This window comes from Acanthochromis polyacanthus, chromosome 15, assembly GCF_021347895.1.
Source record: "Acanthochromis polyacanthus isolate Apoly-LR-REF ecotype Palm Island chromosome 15, KAUST_Apoly_ChrSc, whole genome shotgun sequence".
Taxonomy (NCBI): Eukaryota; Metazoa; Chordata; class Actinopteri; family Pomacentridae; genus Acanthochromis; species Acanthochromis polyacanthus.
Window position 1 is genome coordinate 11,724,559 of NC_067127.1, and position 19,361 is coordinate 11,743,919.

Consider the following 19,361-nt stretch of genomic DNA (forward strand, 5'->3'; position numbering starts at 1 on the left):
ATCATGATCATAAAGACACACCTGACACTGTATAATCAGTGTAATCTGTGTAAATATGCAGGTATGTGTGTTTTTAAATGTATGTGAACAGTTCATGTTTACAAGGCACAAGACAGTCAAGTCAGAGCGCAGAGGTCACAGCTATACACAATAATAATTATAAAATTAATGGTGTGTTATGCTGTTGCTACACAGAGTTAGTAAGTTTATCACTTGTGATGCTGCCTCTCTCCCCAATCCTCGACTACAGACAGTGATTCAATGCATTTCGTTAATGCAAAATAGGATTAATATTATTATTGTTTGCACATCTCAGGTTGTTTCCACCATACAGTATGTAATTTTTCCACATTCTCAGGCATGTAATTTGCGCATTCCTGCACACTTTACATATTTATATTACTTTATATGACTTATAAACCTTAGAATTTACTGCACGTGCTTCTAACTTCCTTGCACCCTTTGCTTTTTAAAAATCTTTTGATATTTATTTACAGGTTTTCTACTTGTCAGCATGTGGCACCACATCAAATTCCAGATATGTGAAAACGTACTTGGCAATAAAAGTGATCCTGAACCTAATTCTATTAAAAGCAGTTTTGAAAAAGATGAAGTTTTATGTGACGTGCAAAAGCATATCCATGGCAACAAATGTGCACGATGGAAAACACCGTCGTGGATGTGTATAAAACTCAGACAGTGGTAGATCTCAGATAATAAAATCATGTGACAGTCCATAGTTCGTCCGTTGGTCAGTGGCAATTTTTTTACTCACAGTAATTTTCACAACAGCTGGCAGAAATGTTCTCAACCTTTCAATCACACGGAGCAAACAGACCATATAAAGTGCTGTGGTACAAAGGATAAAACTCAATCTGCTGCCGAGTACCAACAAAGTACAAAAACCACCTGTATCAAATCATGAATCACAGCAGTCGAAATCAATATTTACAGCAAGATATCGCTAAACAAAATGGTTAAAAAAAATAAAAAAACTGAATAGTGGCATCGTATAGTAACAGCAGTGATACGGTGACAGAGTGTATTCATCGAATCATTCATACAGGACGTTGTGCTTTTATGTTAGTGCAAGTGTAATTAGGATTTTAGTTAAATAATTATGCTGTCGAACCATAGTGATGTGTAGATAGAGGCACGATTTCTGAGAGAACTGCACACAAACATTTATACACATGTGTAAATGTGATCGATTCTAAAAAATAAAGTCACATTTACAGTTTGAAATAAGGAGAATTCTGCAGCAGCTCAGTTCACACATGAAATGCATATAAACCATTTATGAAAAAAAAGACATAAAACTCTTTAAAATATTTATCTCAAACAATGGAAAAAATCCCTGCAGGTTCCCTTAAGCCCTGTGTCCCCCTGAGGTCTATTCAAAGATGCTGTGTGTGACGTGTGAAATATATTCTATTCAAAGACTGCAGTCCCTTTATTAAATGGCTTTGCTTCTCCACCTAATGGTGAAAATTAGAATTTCAAAAAGACTCAAGTATGAATCCTAACGCCTTTTTTTTCAGTCAGATTTTTTTTTTTTTTGCTGGAGTGACAACGTGCCACATCTGTGCAGGCGTGCGCCATGTGTTTTTACTTTGTCAAGCGCAGCAGCATTTGTGCCTGCAGTCTATTGAAGTTGTACCGCACATGTGCCGTCCTCTCAGGTGAATTTCATCTGGGCCCGTGGGATGTGGTTCATGAGTATGCGGTTTCTGGAAACAGAGACATTAACAGCGGTCAGAAGCAGATCACAGCGGTCAGATGGGCCAGTCGTTTAAGTCATGCACGTGCACACATGATGCATGCTTAGAGTTTGTTTGTGCTACTTACTCATGGACATCAGAGTACTTCATTCTCCTGTAGTACTTGGCTAGTTTGATGGAAAAGATGATGCCGGGGATGAAGAAGATCATGCACCAGCCCAGACTGAACCAGAATGCATTCTGAGGAGAAGAAAGATGAATGAATTTCTACGGAGGCAGTAACATGTGTGCAACACATGAGTCTAAGGAAAAATTCCATTTGAGAACATAAATTGTTTACTGCTGTTTACTGCATCTTGTCATATCATTGTTTTGTATTATCATAAGAATATAATGTAGACCTCATACAAATCTAAACAAAATAAATGATGAAGAACTGAAAGCACTTTAGAAATTGCTGACGAGAAAATTTGCTATTTATTTAATCAAACTACTCACTACTCTCCAGACTTCAGTGTGTTGATGATTCACTAGCCCAGATACATTGTAGTGTATTGTATTGTAGAGTATTGTATTATACCGCATCATATTGTAATATATCATAGAGTATCATTTTATAGTGTAGCGTATTGTAAAACAACTTGACAAACAAAATTTACAAGCTTCCCAAACTTGACGCTACTCTCCTGACTGCATCGTATCAAAAAGAAATCAGACAGCTCGAACTGTAGGTGGAGCTCCTAAAATCTGATCCTCACCAGAGACTCCACCATGTAGGCACAGAGGATGATCTCAGCAGAGTCCACAGCTCCCGCCACCGGCCCACAACGACCCACCTGCTGTGTGATCTGAGGAGGAAGACACACATCAGTAGCAGTGCAAAAAAAGGCGTGTACAAACACAAGGCAGACAACAGAGTAGAACAGACTTTACCGTGACGTTGGCCCAGTCAGCATAAGCGATGAAGTACTCCAGCTGACAGTCTAGAAACGTTCTGCTCTCCTGGGATTGAGAGAGAGAGGAAAAAAAGAAAGCAAATTCCTGATATTTTCTCAGTGCTTTACAGTGGGAAGTCATGAGGAATCAGTGGAATGCCTAACCATCCTGGAATTCTGGTTAAATCCGCTGAAATGACCCGTACATAACTGCAGTGGCATTATGATTAGACAAGGCAAGAAAAGGTTAGTCATACAGAGATTTCACACTCAGAGTCGGTTCAAAGTGCTTTACAGAATGCATTAAAACAAACACATTAATCTGGTGATAGTCTGTGTTTTTTCTAATGCACTGACTGTGCATCCAAACCCTCTACATCTGGGTCACATGTTATGTTATAAAAAATGTGGGCATTGAGTATGAGTCACTCGGTGATCATAAACTCGAGCACCAAATATATATCTATCAAAATTGAAACAACACAACAGATATACTAAAAAACAGGCTGTTAAAGAAAGTTGCATCTTAAGATTTCTGCCTTCAGTAGGAATGAATGGAGCCTTGGGGTAAAGTGGAGTTAATGCTAACACAATATCAGTTCAAGAAAATACACCACGATATCAGCCTTGTAAATGCAAGGTGGGTAATTAAAGGTTCAGTTAAAGGAAATGGATTTAAAGGTCATTAAATGTAGGACAAGCTTGTTTGTTCTGCTTTGTTGCAGTACTGAGAGGTCAATGCTATTTCTGTATGTTTAGTTTTGACTCTATTCACTCTATTTGCTTTTAAATCCTCCTCTATGACACTCCTGTTGCAGCTGCTACAATAAAATCCACACTAGTGACTAAAATGCATGCTCAACAATAACTGAAGACAAACAAAATTGGACACCAGTGTAACCCTGTGGATGTGGAACCAACAGCCACATTGTTTCCACTACAAGCAGCAGATCTGCCTCCTGCTCCTGCTCCCCTCCTCCACTGGCTAAACGATTGACCCACCTCGGGCATTAACAGACCACATGGAGCACTTTTCTTTGAACTCATGTGACTCGGGGCTCTACTCACGGTCTTGACGATCTGTGTTGTATTTGTGTTGAGGAAGTCTTGTGCTGCCCCCACACTGCTCAGCACCTCCCCCACCGTTCCCTGGAAAAGGCAGATGGGAAAGAATGAGTCCCAGAAAGCCAAAAAAAGAAGAAAAAGGAGACTGCTGTTCTTGGCAGCTCCAGGTGTTACTCAGTGTACTCACATTGATCTTTTCTGCAGTGGACTGAAGAATCTTGATGGTTGAATTCAGCTTTCCCTTAGGGCAAAAGCAGTACATGTTTGTTTTGTGTGTTTTTTTTTTTTTTTTAATTTGGATGGAATGTTAGCATGGGGAAACTGAATACCAGAATGAGGAAGATACGGAGAGATGGCAAGAAAGATGGGATAGCACTCACAAGTTGTGGGATGACGGTTGTTTCTATGTCTGCCTGGATCTGTCTCAGGTCCCTGGCCTCATTCTGGAGTTCTGTTTGAATTTCAGGATCGCGCTAATAAAAGGCCAAAGCGCAAACAAAGTTGCAGTGATTAGTCGCAGAGTAAACCATTAACAAGGGGACGGTGTGTTATCTTCAAGTCTCGTGACTCACTTGATGACCAGCGAGCTCATCCAGTTTATCTGCTGTTGAATTCAGATTGATGCTGGAAATGTCGTTCATCTAACAGAGACGAGCAAAGGGCACTGGATCACAAACACGTTACTCATGGATACGCATCATCATCACAGTAAATCCACAGATAAATTATGCCTACCTGCTGTGTGATAGCAGTGGTATCAAAATCTTTAGCCTTTGTAGAGATGCTGATGAGTTTGTTTTTAACTTCGGCGCTCAGAAGAGTGACTGATGACAGAATGATATCAGTGCTTTCAAAGTGCTGTTGGATCTCCTCTGTGTACTGCATGACAAATAACAAATATTATCATTTCTATTTGGTGAGCAAAGTATTTCTGCTATATTTTAAGCACTTAAAAACTCACTTTAGATACATTGAGCAGATCTCCAAGATCCACTATCTCATACAAGTGGAGTGTTGTCCACAGAGGCTGGTTTTCTTCACAGTCCCTGTAAAAAAAAATCAATCAAATATAACTAAATCCAGCATCTATATACAGCTCCTGATCACAGGTACAGATTTAAATTGTGCTATAAATCCCATTAGGGGAAAAAAATATGCAGAAAACAAAGTTTAGTTGATCAGATGGTAATGGATGTCATAAAAAAAAAAAAAAACTATAAGGTAGTTAATCTCCTGCTACATACCTATAGATGTCAGAGATGTTGACTTTGGTTTTCAGTCCCAAAGTTGAACTTATATCCAACTCAGGAATTAAACCTGGAGTGTCAAGAAACTGCGGGCAGAAAAGACACAGCACCTGTAGCATCTTTGCATGCTCTGTCAATGTGTGCAAGTGCTGCATATCTAACTGTGCATCACTACCTTCAGCAGCTGTCCGTCGCTCCAGGGCTTACAGACAAGAGTGTAAACGTTTCCACCCAGCACGAACAGCACCAGCACCGCTATCATGAAGAGCCATGAGAAGAAGAAGCTCAAACCGGCACCCCTGCAAGCACATCCAGGAAAAAAGGTTTGAATGGGTCCATGTTTCTCCTCTAGAAATGGCACAAACAAGAGAATACAGCACTCACATCATGAGGAAGGTGCCTCCACAGTCGGCTGTACAGGAGCGCTTTGTGGGATCAGAGTTGGGTGTCAGACCCAGAGGACCCAGGATGAGACCCAGCAGGTAACACACGACCACCAGGAGAACCACGCAGCACAGAGCCACACACACCCCCCATCTGGACAAGGATGCACACATGATGAGCGGTGATTTGTGTGTTTTCCTTCATTGATTATTTGCGCTTTCAGGCTTTTTACCTGATATGCTCGACTCTTTCAACTTGAGGCATGTTTCTGTCGATTTCTGTCTGCAGCTGGTTCAGACTCGCCGTCACGTCGTTCAAATCAGATAAAGAGATTTTGCTGGAAACCTGGGAGATCTGCATTTTTATGTCTTGTAGCTGTTGCTTGCTTCCTGAAACACACACAAACATAAAGTATATCCTGTGAAGATTGATTTACAAAAATGATTCTTTAACCCTCGTGTCGTCCTGCAGGTCAAAATTGACCCGTTTTAAAGTTTGAAAATATGGAAAAATATATATATCTCACAGTGAAACTTCTGATCTCCACATTTTCAACATTTTTGGGAAATCTTTGAACATTTTTGGGTGGAAAAAAGAAATTTCTTAAGAACATTCACAAAAAAATCAACCAAAATCCAGGAAATTTCGCTGGATTTTGGTTGATTTTTTTTGTGAATGTTCTTAAAGAAAATATTAAAAGTTTTACTGATATATATGCAATCACTTTTGCTATTTTTAGGATTTTTTGGAAGATTTTTATTAATTTTTTGGAAATATTTACAAGAATTTTCTTGCCAAATTTGGGGGATTTTTTTAAAAATAAAATTTTTAAGGGGAACTTTTAAAGAATTATTGGAATTTTCTTCCTGAAGTTTTTGCAAATTTTTAGATATTTAGGGAATTCTTTTGCTGATTTTTTGGATTTTTTCAGACAACGAAACAATATTTTTTGGTGCCCCTAAATGAAGACAATAGGAGGGTTAACTCATTAAGGTAAATCAGACATTTTGTGACTTCAAAAGGCATCATTTACTCACTTTGAACTACATCTTTGGTCTCATTGGTCACCCGTTGAGGGATGCTTTGGAAGTAGTCCTCCGCCTGAGATATCAAGAAAACAGATTGTTTTTTTTTTACATTACAAAAATTCAATAGAGTATGTATCTTTCTGTCCTCCTTTCTATTACAAAGTAGCTCTGTTGCTGTCAGCCACAGATTTATTTATTTTTTACTCACATTTAATACGCTTCACCTCAAAGTGCGAGGCTAAACAACACAGCCTCAGTAAAGTAAAAATCCATTTTCCATATTTAATGACATTATCCTCCTCACATCCCCATCCATCTACTTACTGATATGTTAACAAGACTGGCATTATAGTACAAAGATTGATGATTTTGTAATCATGCTTTCATCTGGCGGGAGTCACTGACCTCATTGATTTGGGATTGAAGATTAGCTTTGATGACTTCATTCACTGCAGACTGAAACTCATTCAAACTGGGAAACTGTGGAGAAGAACCAGACACACAAAAACTATACATAACCACAGGCCTCAAACTAGCAGTAGGGGGCAGCAAACTGCAGCAAAACAAGTACGATTTCTCTGATGTTCTCAAAGAGCCACAAAGGTAAATGAGCAGAATTCAAAGAGTAACGAACGCTTCAGTCGGTGTGGTTTCTTGCTGCCACGATGGAGGCTATAAATTATACAGTACATTCCCTTAAATACTGATGAAGAGAGGAGATGAAAAGAAAGGAGAGGAGACCACAGAAGGGAAGAAGAAAGGAGAGATGAAAGGACAGGAGGCGGAGAGCAGAGGAGATGAAACTCTAAATGTGTCAGAGCTGGAGAGGCGTAGGAGGAGCAGATGAGAGGAGGACAAATCAGCTGTTCACACAAAGCCAAAAATGAGGAGCTATTATCATGTGTCACGGTGTCTCAGCCTGCGTCAGAGGTAGTCTGATTACATAAATGATTCTTCCTGTTTCTCTGTAAAACTGTCCAGCAACAGGGCTGATTCCTCGTCTGTGAGCTGAGCAGTCAAACCTGACTCCTCTTTTACTTAAACACACTTCAGATGACTGCAGTGGACGTTCAGACCCGACCGGAGGTTTTTTGTCATTCAGAAATTTGAGCACCAATTCATGAGTGTAATTCATCTTTAATATGAGGTTTTACAGAATCACTACTTACAGAAATAGACGTGTCCACTGTCAATTTCTGCAGCTCCGGCCTCAGGTTGCTACAGTTTCCACACTTTGGCTTGGATAAAGTCTGATTGATGCGATTTTTAACAGCTGTGACATTGGCCTGGATGCGGTCCAGGCTGGACTGCAGCTGGACCAGGGATGAGTTCAGGTTGTTCAGCTGAGCACTGGTGTGTACAGTCTCTGCTCATTCAGACGGAGAACACACACATATTAACACAGCGTACACACATTTAAAGACCAATCATCACTTGAATGCATCCATATGTATCATTTTTGTTACCATGAATGCTTTGTTGCTTTGAATTCAAAAGCTAAAGGACAATGAGCAGCAGGATAGTTTGTTTTGGAAAATGTTACACAGACGCTTTGAGCAAAGCCTCCCAAATATTTTCCATGTTGCCTCTAGTAAGCCTGCTCTGTGTTACTCTGAGAGTGGATGAGCTGTGTAAAGAAATAGTTTAGTAAATGTTGTGTCAGCACTTAATTCGTCATCTTGGGAATGGGAGAACTACTGCTGCCAAAAAACTAGAAATGCTGGAAATTCCACACTGAATTAGAAAACACTCGAGTGCGTTCACACTTGCATGGGGAGCATAACTCAAAAACTAAGAATGGTCTGGAAGTTTGTTTTAGTTTGTCGGTCTGAATGACGTTAAAATAAACAATTCTGTCTTTATTTTCACTGTGTCTGAAGAATTTCAGTGAGATTCTGGATGAGTTTTTTGTTGACAGAATCTGACACAATAGAACCGTGGCAACAGGAATGTATACAGGTTTAGTTTTACAGATCAGCCTTCACCACTGCCACCTGCACTGAAGTACTTTGGTGTAGATGAAGAGAGGGGCTGTCTCAACATGCACCAGATTATTACACACCAATAAAACCTGTGATGGGCTATAATGCTTTATTAATGTTGAAGCTTTGTGTACCCAAAGCATTATAATGATAATAATACTTTCCCTCAGTCCCAAAGTGGTCTTGCTTATCTATAAATAATGTTGTAATTATTTTACTGGTGGGAGGAAATCAAAAGACATGGTGTTAAGATATGAGGATGTAATATTTTGACAGCACTAAATAAGCCTCTGTGCTTTTTAAAGAACATACACGACCTGTCAAAAGTTTTAGAACACCCTAATTTTTCCAGTTTTTTACTAGAAATGATGCATGTTGATGTCTCATTTTACTCTAAAATGAAAGCACAGAACAAATAAACAAATGAAGTTAAAAGAAAATTCATTTAGAAACCAATATGTAATCTAAGCTTTTGACTCAAAGCAGGCAGATATAACAGCTGAACACACTTGTGGCATTCTTTCTACAATGGAAATCACATATTCTTCAGTAAGTTCTTCCCAACTCTGTTGCAGAAGTTCCCATAAATGTGTGGTTCTTATAGGTTTTTTCGCTCTCACTCTTCTCTCCAGTTCATCCCAAACCAGCTCCATGGGGTTTAAGTCTGGAGACTGTGCCGGCTACTCCATGTTTTCAAGCTTACCATCTTGTTCTCTTTTTATAAGGTAGTTCTGGCATAGATTGGACTTGTGTTTTTAGTCATTATCTTGCTGTAGGATGAACCTCTGACCCACGAGAAACATAGCAGAGGATACTGCATGGCGCTGCAGAATGCTGTGGTAGCCATTTTGGTTCAGGGTTCCTCTCACTCTGTACAAGTCACCGACCCTGGATCCAGGAAAACAGCCCCAGACCATCACACTTCCTCCTCCATGTTTGACAGCTGATGTCACACACTGAGGAACCATCCTTTCTCCTACTCGACATCATACAAAATCCTGTGTGATGAACCTGAGATTTCTAATTTTGATTAATCAGTTCATAATATCTTTGTTTATAGTAGTCCATTGGTGGTGTTTCATGGCCCACTCAAGCCACTTTTTGTCTTAACAATGGCTTTCTTTCTGCAACTCGACCTGTCAAGCCTGCAACTTGAAGTCTTCTCTTCACATTTGAAACTGAGACTTCTTACTATGACCACTATTAGGTTGTGCTTAAAGCTGTTGTCCTGTGAGCCGCCTATCACAAAGCTGTTGACTCTCAGAAACTTGTCTTCTGATTCTGTTGTGAATTTGGGTCTTCCAGATGTCTTCCTGTCAGAGTTTCCTCCAGTTTCTGAGTGCCTTTTGATGTGAAGAAAACTGTACTGACTGACACCTTGGCTGTTTTTGCAATTTCTCTGTAGGAAAGACCTACATTTTTAAGTGTTATGATGGTCTGTCTGTCTTCTATTGTTAACTGCCTTTTCCTCACCATTTTTATAGTAACACTACTTTCTGCAGTACAATATTGTTCCAGTAATGCTCTTGAGGGTATGGTACCATGGTGTGTTTCAGCACTACTTTCATACAGGCAGAGAGGGTTGTAAGTAATCAAGCAAAGTTGGAACACCTGTAGGATTTGGTAGCAGCAACTTTCAAGGCTTCATCAACCTCCCCTGCTGCAGAACAGTTTTAAGCTGTGAACCCATTTCTTGTTCCCTGAAAAAGGTGGCCTTTGTGAATAATTCTGAAATGTACATTATTTTTTTCGTTTTGGGTAACCTTATCTTTTTTTTAACCTCTGGCAGTTCACCACTTACCTTTGTACAATTTCAAGCTATTTATTAGACTTCAACTACATGAATTTCAATAAAAAACTGGAAAAATTGGGGCATTCAAAAACTTTAGACCAGTAGTGTATATAAGCAAATGTTCTTTCCTGTTAACATGAGTCTTTTTTGATGCATTATCCATTAGTTGGAACAAAACAATAACTTTTTGTAATATGTGAAAGTGCCTTCCCTGAAGAATTACTCGCTACATCACGCCAAGCATCCCTTTTGTTTTTTTCCACGAAAGAATGTCGAGATGCTTTGAGCAAATACTAAAGTGATTCCCACCTCAGGTCCACTGGATTGCAGATGTTTTCTGCCAGACACATTTGTTAACATAAGATTATAAAAAGAAAACTCCTTTGCTGAAACTGATGTTTTTGAAGGAAAATATTCCTAAATTTGTATCGTATTTTGTCCTTTAGGTTGAAATAGTGAATGACTTTAGGTTGCCAAATATGTTAGGCATCTCAGTTTATATATCATAAAAAAGCATTGATTGGCTGTTACAAGTTCAAAAGTATGTTACACATTTTGTAGTAACCACACAAGTCATGCAAAAGTGCCAATTTGTAACGGAGAATGTTTGATGTGTGATTAGACACTGAGATGGCACTCGTGCAGTGAAATCTAAGCTGTCACCAGGACATTATTTCTGCATTTCTATGTGTTTATATGTATCTCTCCTCTCCTTTATTGATATGCAATGACTAAACTTATAAAAACAGTTGGTCCCAACCTAACCTTTTAGTCCATTAAAGACTTAACTCAAGACTTCCCAGTGTCAGAGGTAAAAAGTTATGCCGGTAAACTGTGTGGTGCCCGCAGGAGCAGGAGTCGCCTCCAAGATTACTGATCTTGTCAAATATGTACACAAGCATTTACATGTTCACCCTGACGCAGGACACAGCATGCAGGCACATCATACCTTGGTCAAGAAGTTTAACTGACTGTAGCGCTGGGTCCAGAGTTCCTCTAAATCGCTTTTGGATCTCTGTTCCCATCAGAGGTCCAATTTCTACAAAAAAAACAAAAAACAAAAAACCAGCGTGAGATGGTTAAACAAGAGGTTGAGCTGAAGTGGTTCCTCTGGTTTACATAATTTGTTCCTTGTTATTACCTTGTAGGTTTTTAGTGACCTCGTCCACAGTTCTGTAGCTCTCATTCACCACATTGTCAACTTGCTTAAGCACACAGAGGAAAAGCAAACCATTTCAAAGTGTGTACATAAGATATGGGTTGAAATACAACATGCGGTAAGACCGACTATATGAGCTAATCATACGTTTTAGCTTGGGCAAATGAAGAACAACAAACAGAGGACACCCTTGTCTTTACCGACAACCTTTTCCCACTTTCCTGTATCTTGAGATAAGTATATTGACACAGCCAAACACGGAGCTGCTCTTTAATGAGCGGGCCGACTGGAGAGTTCAGAGTCTGTTCCCATCTCACACAAAAGCTGTCGATACACAGCAGAATGATGGAGGAGTGTGGGACTTAATGTGACTAAAGCTAAACACTAATGACATTATTCATTGTTTTCACATCAAAACCGCAATTAGTCATGTAGACATGGGTGCCACAATGAAGTCATCGACCTTTGAACTTTGTATGTTTCCATACTTCAGCCAATAAGAAGTTTTCTCTTACCTGAGGCACAGATGTGAGGAAGGTGTGGATGTTGTCTACAGTGTTGCTGAGCTCCATTGGGCTTTGGTCCACACTCACTTTGAGGGCTTCATTACTTATGAACATGCAGATGTTCCCGGCGCTATGAAAAAAGCCCCATATATATAAAAATATACAGACAGACGCAATTAAATGTGTGCCATGAACATAATGTTGATCTGCGGGAGACGCACATGGGCAGTGAGCCATTCATATTCAAGCTGTCATCTTTCAGTGCTAATTTCAGATAACATGCCGTCATTATGCTGATCGAAAACAAGAACACAACAGCGCACGCACACACACTCACAGAATAATGATTGTGGTGACGAATGCACTCCAGTAGAGGGTTCTTCTGCGACAGTGAATGGCGGATGTCTGCTTCTGGTACATCTTCCCACCACAGTTGCCACAGCAGCGACAGCAGGCCAGGAAGAAACCAACTATGGGCATCAGAACGATGTACAAGATGCCGATGGCTACACACACCAGGAAACCCACTTCATACACCAGGGCCTAAACACACACATGCATACAAATTATATATATTACAACTAAAATGACACAAATATTACTTTCTAGGCCGAGATGGTAGAACTGCGGGAGATTTTTGTGGCCTGTTGTGACGTCAAACATCGGTGGGACATCACTAAACAGTAGTTTTATTTTACTCTGGTGACGGTCCACAGTCACAGTGTATGAAAGAGGCTCGGTCACTTCAGTGGACTGTGATATATGCACACAAGGAAGCTTTCATGTTAAACATTCTCAGATTACCAGCTGGAGGGGTTCTGATGAGGGTGTGTCTGTTTGTAACACACAAACCTCCCACGTAAGTACATTTCAACATCCTGGAACACATAAAACTGACAGACATTCACTTACTTCTTTGATGTATTCTTGATTTAGTTGCGTGTGATCAAAATCCTGGACTAGTTTCAGGATCAAATCTACAAAGAAATGGGAGACAAAAAGACATTGTGGAAGATCTGAAGAGCAGGAATGGCTTTTAGTATTTTTTGGCCTCGGTCTCTGTCAACCTTGGACAAAAGTGGGGATAATGTGTCTTGTTGTCTGTACAAATGTTTTAATCTTTCGCATTGTAAAAGTGGAAATCTGACCCCTCCATCTCCTTGTTACTTGGAAACCAGGACAGCTTTCAGGCAAGATTAAAAAAAAAGAAGACGCGAAGCAGGTGGCTTATGGTTCCACTGGACCCTGTTATTGTGGGAATTTTTTTAAAAACACGTGTCGATAGCTGAGAAGATGTGTTCAGACATTTTTGTAGGTCTCACCGTCTGTCTGTGATACATCTGATAGCAGCCTGCCATTAATGTTCTGTAAATTTGCATTTTACCTCGCTGCTTTGCATTTCTGCTTTCTGTCAAAAAAAAAATCTCACCATCAGCTGTTAAGTTACTTCCCTTCCCCCTGTATTAGCAAAGATACATTTAAAAAAAACACGTGTTCAAATTCTTATTGTCACCTACCAGTTAACATAAAAGGTTTTACAAGCTCTTTGTGAGTCATACAGTGACTATTGCTGGAAATCTACTCATAAAATCTACATTGTCCGCCAGATCCAATGACCGTCACTGAGTGTACAAAGAGTTTGAACTGGTCAAAAGTCGCAGGGCAGGAGTTTTCTTTCTTCCTTTATTTTATTTTCTGAAATCAATACTGAGTAGGAAGTAAAGTGTGAAATAGAGAAGGGCTTGTGGAGCAGTTATAGCTCGTCACAGCAACAGACGAAGGAACACAGGTGTGACATAAGTTAGAGACGTGAAACCCTGGGCTGAAAACAACAGAGCCCATCAAGGTTAAAGGCTGACTGGGTGAAACGCAAGAACTTCCACTGAATTACTGGTTAACAATCCCGTTGTGTTTTTGTGTCTGTGTGATTCACACAGAGGAAGTGATGTCTCAACTTTGGCCCCGTAGGGAAATCTATTCCAGAACAGTGTGAAAACCAAAGGATTTTAATGTGATTTAAATTGCACCTGTGAGCTGTCAGCAGGAAATGGAAGCTCCGAATAATAGAGAGCCAACACATGTTTTGAGGGAGTGATGCTGATGATACTGACCTGCAGGAAAGGGGTTAGGTTGGACTGTGTGGAGGAAGGACTGGACCACAGGTGCCATGAAGCCCACGCCGGTGTCCTCCTTCACTGCCTCTTTGTACTGAGGCTGGGTGAGGTTCTGTGGTGTCGCAGCTCCCGAACACGCCGCCTGCGGAGGGACGGACCGGGCCGAGCTGAGACCCAGCAGCAGCAGCATCACTCCCACGACGGCCCTGAATGCTGCAGCGCTGCCCTGCCACCTCCAGCTCCTCATATTCTCACATAACGCCATGTTTAGGAAAGACTTGGCAGAAGGAAGCTGGCGTATAGATTCATCGACTCATGGCACGAGCTCTGTCATGATGCATCTGGAAACGAGACAAAGGAGCTGAACACAATGGCACACTCATAGGAGGCAGGCAAATTAGAGATTGGAGATGAAACTCACAGAAACCCACAGACTGAGTCACACAGAAAGAGGTCGCAGCGCAGTTCATCGCAGCATGGCGACTAGGAGGAAAAAAAGAGAGAGACTGCTGCTATTTTGCAGAAGAACGGCAACAATGGCATTTCGTAAATGGGAAATCTAAATGTTAAGCCAACGCCTGTTTAGTTTTTTTAAAAGGAACCGTGCCCTTTAAGCTTCTGCTTATTTGTTTATTTATTTGTTTATTTAAAAGGATCCCCATTAGCTGGCGCCAAGACGACAGCTAGTCTTCCTGGGGTCCAGAAAAACATACAACACACAATCTGTTTCATACTATACTTATCTGGAGACCTGATGTCATGGAGTATAGGAAGTGCTGACATTTAAAAGTTAGAGGGAAAGTTTGGAAAAATGAGATAACACATGAAGGATTCATATAACCTGTCAAGGTTGTGTTCATAGTGTAAACTCGCAGATAAGCTGCATCTACCTCAGATACCTGCATCTCCTCTGTTTATACCAAACCATGTTTCTCTGTGAGAACTGTAGACTATAAAACATTTATCAGAGAAGCCATCTTCCACCTGTAATAAGCCCATGCACAGTATTTGAATATCGCTGTATGTTTCTAAGGTGCAGCTCCCTTAAGCAAGCAGAAACTAACTGATATCTACTTCTTCTAATGCCCAAAGCGGTCTTCCTGTGTTTTTTAGTTCAAATAAAGACACTATTTTTAACCAAACACAAAGCAGCCTGAGGATTTTTAGTTCACATGAAAAGTAACTGCTCATTTCCCAGGTGAGAACAAGGTGAAAAAGTAAGATCAAAGTGAAAAAAGAAGCAACAGAAATATAGAGGAAAAGAGAATCTAACAGCAGGAGACCAGAGTGAACGTTGAACAGTTTTCTTTCAATCAACTCACCTTTCTTAGCTGGACACAGAAGGACAGTCACGCCGCTCTGATCCCCAGTAATTTACCAAGGGGTGTTTGACTCTTATATTCCTGTAGGAGAAACCTGATATATGCTGTGCTCCTGTTGACTGTGTGCTGGCCTACAGAGCACTAGCACTAAGAAGAGAGGGAGGGAGAAACGGGATCGGAGGAGGGAGAAAGGGAGGGTCTTAAAGAGAGAAATAGGGAGAGAGAGGGAGGGAGTGACATGTAGGAGTGAGAGATGAAGTAAATAAATGACGGGGTTACCATCAGACAAGCGAGATTTGACTATTTTGTTTCCTGGATCCTGGAAGTCTTCAAGGTCGAGAGGGCTTTGTGTCAGTAACAGTTGCAGAAATAGTTATGAAAACATGGCCATGGAGAACTAAACAACAACCAAAAGTCAGGAAATTATATTTCTGATCAAATTTTTGCTCGTAGGTTGACTCACTCCACATAAATCCGTCTGAATCTGCAGGGGTGTGGCGTCCAGATGAAGAAACAGCCCAAACATCCAGGACAAGATAGCTGGGGAGGATACACTTGGGGAAGGGAGTTGGGAAAAGAGCAAAAAGTTGCCAAGAAATTCTCAAAAATATTTCATCGTACTAGCATATTATTGGCAACAGCTGACAGACAATACGTTCCTCATGTTATCAGCTTGTCAACAACAAAGGTACACAGTATAACCTTGCAGCTGAGCAAGCCAGGACAAAGATACAACCTTTGTTTTACAGACTGAGTATTAAACTATTCTCGGGAGAACAACCAATTGTATACCTACAACCTACTTCCTCTCTTTGATGCGATGCGCTTTCTTTTCTTTTTTGGAAGGTTGGTCCACAATATGCAGGGAAATGTAATACTGCACATTCTGCGAAGAAACTCTAGAAGTCTGTGCTCTTCTGTCATAGGAAAGAAAGAAAACAGAAACATAACATTTGCCACATTTACATGAGACCTTTAATTCCTCTTCCGAATAAACTTAATTCCAAATAAACTACCTGGTTTATTCCGATGTCGATTCCGAATAAACAAATTCCTGTGTACGTCCTATTCATGTATACAGTTAATTCCGGTCATTCTGCGCATGCTTGGCTCCTCTCCTATGTAGCCACGTACACTTTCTGCAACCTTACTGGCGCGAGCACATTCTTCACAGAAGTAATACGCCATTGTTGAGTTGCTGTTTCAAAATTACAATAAAAAGCAAAGCGAAAAGCGTGCTCTGTAGTTGTTCCTCCATGTTGTTGGGGAAATGTCGCGGGAAATGGAGTTTGTTTTCTTCTGGTAAACAGGGCTACATCACGTCCACTCCCTGTCCAATCAGAATCTCTTCCAACCCCCAAGTGGAATGAAGGAAGGGAAATAAACGTGCGGTCCATGTAAACCTTAATTCGGAATTAATATTTCCATGTAAATGCGAAGCACAAACCTTTAATTCCAAATGAGTTAATTCCGAACTTAAAAACTAAACGTAAACGTGGCCTTTAGATGTGACTCTATCTTCCCTTTTGTTCCTGTAGCGATGGAAGCATCTATCCTCTTCTCCTGTTTGCATCAAGTCCACAGTTCATTCACCTCAACTCCACAGTCATCAATTGCCAGCTGATCCTTTAATCTACTGAAAAACGCTCATCACGTGGCTTTGGTACATGGGGGCTATTATGGCCTTGCAGTGTTGTCTCTCGATGACTGTTTCTAAAATAACAAAACCTCACGGTCACAGGAAGTCCTTGTGAAAATATGCTGAAGCGGACAGCTTGACAGTGTATTTTTCCCCCCTTTCTCTCAGTTTGGTGAACTGATACGCAGAGCAGTTTTCTCTGCCAGTTCCTAGTGGGAAGCCTGTCAGCGATCATGTCCTTTTCCCAGCACTGGCGACTCCTACCGGCTGTTATGCAAATATTACGATAAGGGCATCAGACTCCACTGGTTAAACATTTTCCTGACTCATGTTGTCCTGCGGGTCAAAATTGACCCGCTTTATTTTGAAAATGTGGAGAAAAAAAATTCACAGTGAAACTTCTGATGTCCACATTTTCGGGAAATCATTGAATATTTTTTGAGAAAAAAAAAGATGTTAAAAATGTTTCTTAAGAACATTCACCAAAAAATCAACCAAAATCCAGCGAAATTCACTGGATTTTGGTTGATTTTTTGGTGAATGTTCTTAAAGAAAATAGAAGTTTAACTGTTATATATGTAATCGCTTTCGATATTTTTAGGATTTTTGGGGGGAAGATGCTTACTCATTTTTTTGAGAATATTTACAAGAATTTTCTTGCCAAATTTGGGGTGATTTTTTTTTAAATTAAACTTTGAAGGAATTATTGGAATTTTCTTCCTGAAGGTTTTGCTAATTTTCAGAAATTTGAGGAATTTTTGGATTTTTCTTAGACAAGGAAACAATATTTTTTGGAGCCTGTAAATGAGGACAACAGGAGGATTAAGGAAGCACCACTGTGAGGGATTGGAGTGTCACGAGTGTGATTTTTTTTGTCAGTTCAAGCCGATTTGCTAGAAAATTGAACTGCACAAAACCATGAAAATGTGGAAAATATTAAAGAGATACAGAGGATTTTGTGGCATAAGTTTATCCAGTCTTTTATACTGTGCGCCTCTTAAGTAACCGCTTTGCAAAATGACCTGAATTACTTTCTTTCAGTGTGTAGTATGTAAGCAAATGTCTGCTCATGCCCACATTTTGCTTTTCTGTTTCACAGATGACCTATATCTGACTTTCTTCTGTGACTTACAACAAAAACAAACACATAGCTCTATTTTATTGACTATGCATCACATAAATTGACGTCACAGTCTGTCTTTAGCCGCCCTTCCTCTTTTTGCAACTGCCATTCATCACAGATACCAACTTTTAACGTCACCGCTGCCTTTGCCAAGACAGAATGAATAAGGCCCTTTTCAAAAATGTCAAAAATGATGAGTCACAATTTGCTGTTTAACTCACAAACAAGGGCTGCAGTGTCTCAGTTAGATTCCACTCCAAACTATCAGTTAAAAAATGTCACTAAAACAGCCCACGTCTCCTGTGGTCGATTTCCATTCTGTAATGAACTTGTTTATTTTGCTTGCAGGAACTAGTGATTTACGAATCCACTGAGGTCAGTTACCAAAGTATACTTAATTGTTCCCACATGAGTAACAGAGAACCTATCAGCAATCTGTTTTCTTATTTTTAGGTCTTTTGTGCAGTTTTCTTACAGCTCTTTGTGATGAAAAACAGCCAAAGCCTTTTGTCTGTGAGAATCACCAACAATAAAGACAGACGTGTTTTTCAGTGAAAATTCATCTTTATTGATACATACATGAATTATCAATGACAGAAACCTGGCAAAAAAATAGAGATATAAAACCACCCCTATGATGAGGTGCTACAAGAGCCAGCTATGGGTGCGTTGCCATTTCATCTCTGTCTCACACACCCTTAGATTTCCCAAATTACGCCAACTTAGGAAACGTGGTGTGTCAATAAGTTGTCCCTAGATTCAACTCCCGAGTCTGCCTGCTGAACTGATACACCACAAAAGTAGACTAGGGCTGCTGGAGACAATGAATAAGGATTTAAACACAACAGCCTGCAGCTCAGTGCGGATTTACAGACGGCATTTCTGCCAGGTATAAGGATGGAGGAATTTCTGACGGGCTGCTCAGTCTGGTGCTGAGAGAGCCCTCTAGTGGGAGAAACAGCAAATTACTATCAAGTATCTGATCAGTTGAATCTGGCATCTTTTTTTCTTCCAATTCTACTGTATGCACAAAATTCTGATGCAGCAGCTTTTTATTTTGCGATTAATTAAATGTCCATCACACACAGATTTGAAATTTATCTGTAAAATAGCACAAAAAGCAAAACAATAATCACCATATCACTGAAAATCAAAGTGAATTTCAACAAATTTCACAAAAGACTGCACCATTATGGCACATTTTTAGCATCTTAGGCAGCAAAACAGACAACTTAGAGCTGGACAGATTCTCTCAATGTGGTGATTTACTGGTTTTCCAGCATAAAATGCCTCCTTCGTGATCACAAGTGACAGACAAACCTGTATGAGCATCACCAGACTGAG

General features: G+C 40.2%; 1 protein-coding gene across 5 annotated transcripts; it reads right to left on the minus strand.

Annotated features, from left to right (window-relative positions):
• Positions 1-744: 744 nt before the first annotated feature.
• Positions 745-17,104, minus strand: prom2 (prominin 2). Of its 5 annotated transcripts, none has more exons than XM_022205893.2 (27): positions 16,272-17,104; positions 16,059-16,172; positions 15,719-15,809; positions 15,256-15,454; positions 13,931-14,416; positions 12,732-12,796; positions 12,157-12,362; positions 11,829-11,949; positions 11,296-11,359; positions 11,104-11,193; positions 7,550-7,746; positions 6,786-6,860; positions 6,390-6,453; positions 5,585-5,741; positions 5,353-5,505; positions 5,144-5,267; positions 4,966-5,054; positions 4,683-4,767; positions 4,457-4,600; positions 4,294-4,362; positions 4,102-4,194; positions 3,909-3,962; positions 3,725-3,805; positions 2,655-2,723; positions 2,480-2,569; positions 1,849-1,961; positions 745-1,730 (listed from the first exon to the last, which is right to left on the minus strand). In XM_022205893.2, exons 5-27 carry the CDS (start codon positions 14,196-14,198, stop codon positions 1,679-1,681), a joined length of 2,523 nt encoding a protein of 840 aa, XP_022061585.2. In that variant the 5' UTR covers positions 14,199-14,416; positions 15,256-15,454; positions 15,719-15,809; positions 16,059-16,172; positions 16,272-17,104; the 3' UTR covers positions 745-1,678. The 5 variants fall into 5 exon arrangements, with proteins under 5 accessions (XP_022061585.2, XP_022061586.2, XP_022061587.2 ...); XM_022205894.2 differs by having other exon boundaries at positions 13,931-14,274; positions 14,355-14,416; positions 15,719-16,172; XM_022205895.2 differs by having other exon boundaries at positions 13,931-14,274; positions 15,719-16,172.
• Positions 17,105-19,361: the final 2,257 nt, after the last annotated feature.

Bases quoted from the DNA above. Each gene is read 5' to 3' on its own strand.
- prom2 (XM_022205893.2), bottom strand. From the start codon at position 14,198: ATGGCGTTATGTGAGAATATGAGGAGCTGGAGGTGGCAGGGCAGCGCT. The intron at 12,797-13,930 runs GTCAGTATCATC...ATTTCTTTGTAG, and splicing joins ACCTAACCCCTTTCCTGCAG to ATTTGATCCTGAAACTAGTC. The intron at 7,747-11,103 runs GTATGATGTGCC...CTGAATGAGCAG, and splicing joins AGTTAAACTTCTTGACCAAG to AGACTGTACACACCAGTGCT.